This window comes from Manacus vitellinus, unplaced genomic scaffold (assembly GCF_001715985.3).
Source record: "Manacus vitellinus isolate BGI_N305 unplaced genomic scaffold, ASM171598v3 scaffold_4_pilon, whole genome shotgun sequence".
Lineage (NCBI taxonomy): Eukaryota > Metazoa > Chordata > Aves > Passeriformes > Pipridae > Manacus > Manacus vitellinus.
Window position 1 is genome coordinate 10,310,138 of NW_021940604.1, and position 10,403 is coordinate 10,320,540.

Sequence of the window (10,403 nt, forward strand, 5' to 3'; positions counted from 1 at the left end):
GTCGGAACACTGCCCGCACGTGGGAACGCGTGGGTCACTGCTCCGGCTCGGCCGGTCAAGGCGCGCTTTTTGCCCTGAACAGAGAGGAACAGTCAGGAGCGTCAGCTGTTCCTGTTTTGCTGCTTTAAATGAAAGGCTGCATACCCATTCCCAAGTTAATTCTGTGTTTCCAGAGACCTGGGAAAGGTACGGTATGGGAAGCGGAGACAGCTCACTGGTGCAGTGTCGGGGCTGATGCTGGGGGGGGCTGTGGGCAGCTCCTTCGTGGGTGTCAGTAGCGAGGTGCTGCGGCAGCCTGTGCTTCTGAGGCGGATCTGGGATATGTGTGGGAAACTGCCAGAGTGGCTCTAGGGACTCTAGTTTGATTTTTCCTCTTTATTTTCTGTTTCCATCGTTGGGACTTCTTGGTGTTTTTTGACAGACTGTATTTTTTGAAACTCGCATGTTTGGCAGCAGTATCACTCGTGCGATCAGAACATGCCTTCCTTCAGCAGTCTCATCAGGAAGGCATTTCCAGCAGTTGTACACCATAATAAGGAAGTATCAAATCAAGGTACATTGCATTTATTTCACTTCTTTACTAACTTCTTTTCCCCAAAGACTTACACAGATGCATATGATTACTTAAAATATGCAGTTTTTCTGTTGTCAGTATCTCAGGATATTTGCCTTTGTGCCTCTTTAAAGTGTTCTGTGAACAGGCTGTATTTTGGAAGCGTCTTAGACATTGTTTATTAAAACCAGTGTAGGCCTCTTTGGACTTTCAGCTAGAGAAGAGCATTGGAAAGTTAAGTTAACCTAACTGTGTTATATTTAATTACATATAATATTAAAGGATTTAATAATTTGGATTGTAAGAACTGCAGAATTTGATTTTACTTCTCATTTTCAAAGGTTTTCTGATTTTTAGGTCACATCTGTTTGCCAAAAAAAGCAATATGGATCTACTCGAAGCGTTGTCCGGAGACTTGGGACAATTCTTTCCTTGGAGCCCTACCCGAGACCTTATTTTCAAGTAAGCAATTTGTCATATGTATGCTTCACCTATTTGCATTTTCTTGTTTCTTAATTTGATGATAGCTTTCCTGTTCTTTTTAGCTCGTGTAATTTGTGTGTTGCATCCCTTATGTTCCCTCTTTTCAACTTCCTTACATCACTGTTTAAAAACTCTTTTTGCAGAACTTTCAGTATGTGCTGAATTTGGTTTCTCTTCATACCTTTTTTTGTCATTCTTGTTTGGTTTAGCTTGTTCAAGACCCAAGTCCATTGGGTTACGATGAACAAAGTGCAGCTCCAACTCCTGTGGCTCCATCACTTGCTGATGTCCTGTGGGTGGCAAATGATGAAGGACAGGCTTTTACTAGACTTAGGTAAGTAAAAGTATAAAAAGGAGCAATAGGAGTAAAAGGAGTTATGCCTTTTATTCTTTATGGGGTGTTTCTTTTTCTTTTCCTAGCATTTTCCAGAAATATCTTAGGTGTTTTTCGTAGGGGCAGTTCCTGCTTACCTGGAAATTCTTACTGTATAAAGCATTCTTATCCGAAAGATTTCTGAAATTTAGTCTTCTATTTTCTTTTCATAGTAGCATGTCAGATGCATTGCTGGTGTTTTAATTGGTTTTCACTCACAAAGTATTTTGTGAGTTGAAGGGAAATTTGGTTATTGCAGTATACCCTAAGATTATTCCTATCTTTATCCTTTTAGTTTGCAACCATTTTGATAAATTTTAGAAAGGGAAAAACAAGAAAAAATATTTAAATGTCTCCTTTTGACTTTGATTTCTGCACTGCTCTGTGTAAACCTTGGTGATTGCTTTGCTGGAAAGTACAAACATAATTTTTTTATCTTAACAATTGGAAATAGATTTGAGTATATATTATATATATATAATTCTTTGTAACCTTTATAGAATGTTGAAGGAAAATATTTTTACAAATTACAAAGTATTTCAGGTACTGTGAAAAGAGAAATTGTCCAGGAATTTGCAGACACAAATAGTGTACGAGTTTTATCTTTTTTTTCCCCATTAGAGAAGAAATAGAAAGTTGTTTTACTTTTCCTCTAAAGGATCTGTTCAAAATCAGAGGATGAGTTAGAGAGCCAGAACCAAGATTAAAATGTGGACACTTGTCTTTTACTCTATCTGTATAGGATGATGTAATTCTACTTCATATTGGCATTTGTTTGTGATCTTTGTGCTACTTGCTGGTAATGAAAATACAAGAAACTGATGGATTCGAAGGACACAGTTTTTATTGGAGAAGTTTTGATACAGTGTGTTTCATGCAACACTGGTAAAATACTGCAAGAGTAAGAATATTGTTCAAAGGCTTATTGTTAACAGACCTGCTTTGTCTTGCTTATGCTTGTGCTGTTCTTTAGCTGATCAGATTCGCAGATCTACGACAGTTTATTCCTTTGTTATTTCCATTCTTTCCTCCCCTTCTGGCTCTGTGGGATGTTTTCCAAAAACAGCTATTCTAATTGATATCTTTTCCCTTTCAAGCAGTGTGAATAACAAGGGTTTTTGGCAAATCAGAAAGCAATGCTGCAGGTCTGATTTGAAGTAAAAGAATAGTTAATATAAGAGAAAAGGTTTGGTTTGTTTTCAATCAAAACTTAGTACATCTTGAATAAATAACGTAAATTTAATTTCTTTGTTTTATAATGAAATTCTGGCAGTTTGATTTTATACTTATTTTATATTTTAAGGTTCTTTCTGCAGGCACAGACTCGAAACAATTTTTAAAATTAAAACCTGAGACTTACAGCACAATTTTCTAATGCTGTCTTTGTAGTAGCTTATACAAGATGAGGTTCTTATTCTGTAGGTGAATATTAAACCTTGTTATTCTCCAGTATATTTTCTGAAAGATTGTAATTTCTTTGCTTATCGCAGTGTTCTTTGTAGAGTTTGATAAATGACTAAAATTTCTGAAGCCTAATTAAGAGGTCATTAGCCTTTGACTCTCCTGCCTTTCATATTCACATAGGGAGAAGGGAGAGACTCCACATGGTGTCATTCTAATAGTTATTAAATAATGACAGCTCAATCCTACTGTATGGCTTTATGATGTTTAATTATCCCTGAATAAATTATCTGACTAATTTTTATGATGACTTTGCAAGGATCTACATCGTACTTGAGCAAAGGGAGACTTAAAACATTTTAAAGCTTATGAGTAGTTAAAAGTGTAGTTTTCTTAGATGGTTTGAAAATTTAGGTCTTGCTGAATGACAGTAACTTTCTTGAGTAGACAGTAACTTTGAGATTTCCATTGTTGGCTGAGCCTTTTGAAACTGTGTCTTTCATTGCTTTCTAGGACTGAGTTATGGAGAAAAGAGAAACGTACAGCTCATCATGACCTATATCCATCTATAGACTCAATACAGAGCATTCCAAAAAACAGCGCACGAGAAGACAATATTGATCAAGCAGCACTCCAGAAGATTTCTGCACTTGAAGATGAGCTAACCTTTCTTCGTGCTCAGATTGCTGCAATTGTTTCAGCACAGACACTGGGAAGCATTCCATCACGTGAGCCCTTCTGGTTTGAAGCAAACCACTTTTCCTTTTTATGCTTTAGAGCTTGCCATGTCTGATAGAGAACTTTTCTCACTGATGATACGCCAGTAAATTTACCAAATATAGTATTTTGGTTTTCTTTTTGCTGTTGGTGGCCCTCTCTCACTTCTGTTTTGTGGCCTGTTTGCCAAGTTCAAAAGTTGATCCTAAGTAATCTTTGTACTCATTTCCATGTCTGTGAAGGAGCTTAATAACATCACTATATATAGGCTACTAATTATTGTTTGAAAAAATTACAGACTATTTTGTCCATTTGTGTTTTGCGCTGTTTCTAACAAGTTAGCAAAATAATGGATAGAAAAATTATTTTAAGTCAGTCAGATTTAGGCTTTAACAAAAACAAACGCTTCAGACACATGTGTCTAAGATAGTTGGTCTCCAGCATGAACTTCTATCTTGTGACCTCTCTTTTTCCCCTAAGAATTTTGAGGTCTTGATTGTTTTACTTGCAGACTAACCCCACTGTGGTTGCTGAAATACGTAAACCGGTGCGAGGTACTTACTTTTCTGTGGCATCGTGAGGACTTCTGTGATTCAGTTAGTTGTTCTGTTGACTCTTCTTCTGCATTGCACTCAGTACTGTAGTCTATTTTACATGTTTCGTGACTATCTTTGCTTTTGCTTCATGTGGGTTATTATGACCTTCAGACCATCGAGAACAAACTGTTTGTAGTTGCTGTTGGAGGGCTGCTTTGCTGATTTGTCTAGTGCTTAGATTGAAAACACGAACAGAGAAAATCAGAGCAGCATAGGACACCTCAGATTCATTGTTTTGTGTGTTTTGAATCTGTGGGTTTGAAGTTATGTTCTTGGTTTTAAGTCTAGTTCTTCTGTGTTATAATGTGCGAGGTGTATAAGAAAGTGCTTTAAGAGGGCAGTCTTATCTTGACGTAAAACCGAGTCATCCTACATGTTAGTCTTTTTCTTCTCTTAACTCTATCCAGAAGCCTTTAAAACACCCAGCACTCCAGATGGATTTTACCCAGTGCCAGCCATGACTTCCACACCATTGTCCGTCTCTCACAATCAGTTTGTAATTCCCTTGCCTCCTCCACTTCCTTCTGGTGTACCATCTGGTGTTGATTCTAGTAAATCTGCAATGGAACTTATAAAACAACGCCGTGCTGCAAGAAACGGTGATTCAAGTGCAGCTGATAGTACTGATCCCCAGAAGACAAAGAACGTTCCTAGTATGATGGATGTTTTGAAAGACCTAAACAAAGTTCAGTTGCGAGCTATTGAGAGGTAGGTTGAATTAAATGTGTACCTCAGCAAGCCAAGTCTGTGTAAGCATCACAGCACTTCAGTAGCACCAGAGAACACCAATGCGAAACATCCTTTCATGAGCAGCTACTGCTGTCAGACTGAAGTTGGCAACGTCTGAGTTCACAGCTGGGAATGTGAGATACTTGTGACATGGCTTTTAGGTGCATTTAAAACATGCTGAATATCACAGCATTGAAAACTAGTTTGCTGCTTCGGTATGCAAATCTAAGGTTGGTGTGGGGAGGTGGGAGATTGTTTACAAAGTTTCCTACACCATCACAGAAAATTCATCTGAACAAATAACTTTCTGGATTCACAGTGAAGGGCCAAATCCTTGGGGAAACTTTGGAAAACTACTTTTAGCATGCCCAAACTATCCTGGTTCAAGCTTCAAAGTGTTAAAGAAAACATATACTGTATCTTTTATTGAAAATGTTTCACAAATTTGTATTTCAATAGTGCACTTGGGTTATAAGTATTTTTAATGGTCAACTGTTTTGATGGTAAGCACAGTTGACCTGTTACAAAAATGCTTTGCTAAAGACTGCAACACTTCTTCGGGTCAGTGTTGCTGTGCTGTGCTAGGCATAATAGAGGTTGTCAGATGTCTTTGAACTTCTTGAGTTGAAAAAGTATGTAAGAATAACTGAGTCTATAATGAATATTTGAAGCTCTTAATGTGGGAAGAATGTCACTTGGCAAAACTTACTGCTCTCATTTCAACATTTTCCTAACTGTGAGCTTTATCTCTAAAAGTAACTAGCACAAATCTTGGACAATTATCTCTATGCAACTCTAAAGCGTGTCTTTACGTTTTGATGACATTTTCACAGTAAATAAGGCAAATATAAAGTGCACTTAGGTGAACCTGTGTGCTTCCTTTACATATATTTTCTTCCATATAATTCCGTGTATGGTCAGTCAAGAAAGTGAGTTGTTCTGGTTGACAGTTTTAATACCCAACATACTGAGCATGAGCATAATTAGAAGTGGTACATGTGTGTCTGAAATGCTTTCTGGATTTAGGCATCTGCCTGTATTCTGAAGGTAGAACTTAACTGGATAATGAATTTATATTGCTGGGGGGACTAATGATGGCCAAAATTGCTATAATCTTTCAGCCTGCAGTCTGAGAATAGTTTCATGTGTGCACAGCAAAGGGAAAACCCTTGTTCTCAGAAACTGATAGTCTGAAGATCCCAGTTTCTACCACCCCGGACACAGTCTTTCACGCTGGGCAGGTGTTCTGTTGCCTTGTTTTGTAGGAAGAGTGAACTCCATCCTTTCAGGTCTCATGTAACTCCCAGACTTTGAATAAGCTCAGCACTGTCAGTGTGCATTATTAGGTACAAATCATTGGCCTGGAGGCAGCACTTTACTAGCAGAACTCTGAACACCTCTAGATTCCTCCCCCCTCGCCCTCAGATACCTCAGTGGTTAGAAAGTCTTTCTTATGATTTATTTTCTTGGACTAGTCACTGGCTTCCACATTTATGTTAAGTTTTGGGGTGCAGGTGCTTTAATTTAGAACAGTTTTTCTAAATTAAAATACAAGCTCTACTTTTGTTGCCTATAAAATTTTCCTATTTGGATGCTCAGGTGCTCACTTGGAGGGAAAAACTGTCTTTGAAGCATTTGTGCCAAACCTGATGATAATTTTTTTTCTTTTTAAATAATGAAACTTGAGTTAAGTGTAGCTTATAAATGGGACTTTGTGTTTACCTGGCTGCATATTTGACTTAAAGGGGTTGTTTTCTTTAAATATAATTGCTCTGTGGAATTTCCTAAGTTTGTTTGTTCTTGTGGGACCATAGAAAGGCATGCTATTCTGAACTTAAAATGAATAAAGTTTAAATCAGATTACATTCACATTTATTATGAGATACTGTAGTGGGACATTTCCACTAATATAGCTTAATATAACCTATAAATGAATTGCTATAAAAACTGTACATTCTGCTTTTTTTTTAAATTTTCTCTATTTATTTGCAATACTTCAACATATGTTGATTTACTGCTGTTTTTCTTCATGGAACAGCATCAAGTGGTGTTTTCAGGCTAAGAATGTGGCTGACAAGTTGTTGGGTGTACTTGTATAAATTGTATTTGATGAATTGCTGTAAATTACCAGCAGCATTATTTATGTAATCAGGAATAGGGTCGGGAGACAATAATTATTTTTTTTTCCCCAGGTCTCCTGGAGGTACTCCTCTTTCTAGACCCCAAAAGAGGCAAAGTTCAGATTGGGATCCAGTTGCTCTACTAACTCACGCACTAAAGCAGAAATTTGCACATAAAAATTATGATGAAGATGATTCTCTGGACAAAGAAAATCGATCTTTTGATAACTCTCCATTTTCTAGTCCGGAGATCCCAACGGTATGTTTTTATATAAGAATGTGTGTTTATATTCTTGAAATTACTGCTCTTTTCATGGATAGTTGTAGGGTTTTTGCAAGTCTAGAACTTCTCTTCAAGTTTTAGTTGCTTTTTTAAAAGTATAATCAAGGCAGAGAATATCAAAGATTAATTATTTTGGGTGTACAGTTCTACATGTGCCAAGAGAAAAAACTTAGAAGACTGATTTTAAAAATTCAGCTCATGGTTGATTGAACTATGGACATTTGCTTGATGGTAACTGACAAGTACCCATGCATAGATATTTTACAAATAAAGATGTTGGGAAGGCACAGAAAGGTCTGACTAACAGATGCTAAGTGTTCAGAAATGAAATCAAAAGCATGGTCAGTAATATTTTTCTTTGAGGTAGCGTAATTTTCACACAGTTTGTATCTTTATCCAAAATGAGATGTGATTCTGTTGTGAAGCCCATGAAAAATACAGTTTTTTCTATGAACAAAGAAGCGTGGTAGGCGGGGCCATCAGACTAAGGTGAGTCTGAGCATTGTTTTCTGTAGAGCAGCCTGTGCAAGCTACCTCAGCTTACACTGTCCAGCAGTACTGTTGGTTGCTTGTTAAACATTTTCATAAACCTCAGAGCTGCTTAGACGAGGTGGTTAGAAATAGGTGACAGTAATTTAAACTGTGTCTCTGTTTAGCAATTCTGTCTTTTTATCGTAAGAGTGAGATAAATTATTTGGACTGTGGCACTTGTTATCCTAATAAGTAATAGTAGTGCAAAACATATAATGGAAATCCAGACATTCTTTGAAGGCAGCTGCTCATACATGAGGCTAGCTGTGTGGCTGAAAATGTGAGGAAAAATAATGCGTGTGTGTTCCTCTTTCTAGCTATAATTATTTTATTTTTTTCAACTGCCACAAGAATTTTGCGAGCAAAATGTAGCATATATTTTACAGACTACAGTGAGTCAACAGCTCTGGTGCAGTCTTAATAAATTTCTTTGACTTTTTAATTTTTCCTTTTTGGGGAAAAAAACCCACTTCTTAAAAATAGCCAGGCTTGTATTTTGGATGCTGCAGACCATTGCATTGCATAGCTGACACACCTGATTCTAGATACAAAGATCAAAAATATATCCTCTAACAGCTGGATTATAAAGTCCTGAAAGAGAGACTGCATAAAGCTAGCATATTCAGGAGTAGATACAAAAAGATGGACTTTTTCCTGCTTAAAGCAGAATAATCTTATTAGAGTTGGTAATCGAGCCTCTAATTGTTAACTGTTGAGTATTTTGAAGAATAAATTTACTTAAACCAATTGCATGAGCTTCCTATTTTATTCTTCCTACATTAAAAGAAGTACAACAACTCTTCCAAACCATTTCTATTGTAAACATCTAATTCAGTTGTCTTGGGTATAATTGTAATTCCATCCCTGCTCTCCAGGTTGGACGTTGCAGTCTGAAGCTAAATGCAAAACCTAACCTTACAAGAACTGATGAAGTTGAACAGGTACCACCGTGGAAAGTGAGAGCTCATATTTAACTGCAGTGGAAACTTCTGAGGAAACTTCATAGTGTACATAAGTGGTGGGTCCACTTGTGGAAACTGCTGTAAGGTGCTGTATTGTGTTTTTCTAGAACAGGTCTTTCCTATGCTATTAAAGTTTGGGTTTGTAAAATTACCTACTCCTTAGTTTCCCAGAAGCCAAACTTATGAATGTGATGTTTTTATGAGAAGGACAGAACCGAAAGAATGCTTCCATTACTGTGGAGCAGTGTGTTTGAAACCTGGGAAATCGAGGAAAGCAGTGTGTGGGGAGGGAAATTTATTGCTGTGGCAGCTGAGGTGTATGTTCTGTTTGCACTCCAGTGTAAATAATGAAGTATAAACTTTTTGTTAGTGTGTTATCACTGATTGTATATAATGGTAATACTTTTTCATTGGAGTGGTATAGTTGCCATGGTTTTCTTTGCAGTTTGCTGATGCAACTCCTTATTCCATGTGCAAACAGTATTCTGATTTATTTTGGTTCAGGAGATGAACTTTTATGTTTGTGAAACTTTGTGCTGTAAGTAAACTGCAGCTGCCTATTAAGTGCCTGTAATATGAGGGAGTTGCATTCTGAGATTAAAAAGACCTTGTAGAGAGATCTGCTGGCACATAGTTTAAATTCCATGTGTAAGTAAACATTAATTTCTGTGTCATCTTGTCCATCTGACCTCAGTTTCATTCACATGAGTTTATAAAATAAAATTTTCTTTATATTGTAGATGTGTGTGGTAGTGGCCTTTTGTGTTGCAGACTCTTTTGTATCTTAAGAACTGACCATATTAGACAGCTTCTTAAATTGCATTATCTAAGACTAATTAAAGTACAGCTTATATTTTTTCCTGCCAGAGTACTTGATGGAGCCACTTATTTACAAATTTATTATGATCCACTGCTTACAGTAGCTGCCTTCATTTAATCCTTTGTCTAATGATCCTGATGTATAAAACCTAAATCCCGTGTGTCCCTCATATATCCTGTGTGTCTTCTATTTCCCTGCTCACTTACACAGAGTAGACTGGCAACTGTATCCCCTCCTACTGCCGAGTCTTCTTTGCACAGTTGTAAGAAATTAGTGTGCAAATGCCATACTTCCATTTTAATTTTAAAAGTTATCTTTTGACTAAAACTGAACATAATATATCAAGTAACTTGATATATTATGCTCCTAAAATGACATCATCTAGATGTTTGTTTTTTGGTTTGTTTTTTTTTTTTCTGGATTTAGTAATTATTTAACTTTATCATATTCTCCCATTCCTTGCTTGGTCCATAACAGTTTGGCCTTCCCTTTCTTTCAAAATACACATTTGCTGCTTCCTCTACCTAAATTTGACAACTGCTATGAAATCCATACTGAATAGCCAGCTCGACCCTCTACTTGGCAATCTTACCCTCTTCTATCAAAACTCCTCATTGTCTTGTCTGCTGCTCTGGTCTTGCTATACTAGGGCATCGAGGAGCAACAGAGAGAGAAGTTGATGCAGTGCCTGCAGAAGAGGATATGAGGGCAGGGGAGTCCCTGGGAGCATAAGGCCTATGAATTGGCTCCGTTTTTCCTCAGTATCTGCATTGTGGTGAGGGGGAGCAAGTTATCTCCTGTTTTATATCAGTGTTCCTAGATCCAGGGGATTTCA

The 10,403-nt window shown here is 37.2% G+C and overlaps 1 protein-coding gene across 1 annotated transcript; it reads left to right on the forward strand.

Moving 5' to 3' along the window:
- The first annotated feature begins 193 nt into the window (after window positions 1-193).
- On the forward strand, window positions 194-9,487 carry MTFR2 (mitochondrial fission regulator 2). Its single transcript, XM_018077746.2, has 8 exons — window positions 194-217; window positions 422-553; window positions 911-1,015; window positions 1,246-1,370; window positions 3,324-3,538; window positions 4,531-4,831; window positions 7,045-7,231; window positions 8,662-9,487. Exons 1-8 carry the CDS (start codon window positions 194-196, stop codon window positions 8,758-8,760), a joined length of 1,188 nt encoding a protein of 395 aa, XP_017933235.1. The 3' UTR covers window positions 8,761-9,487.
- Window positions 9,488-10,403: the final 916 nt, after the last annotated feature.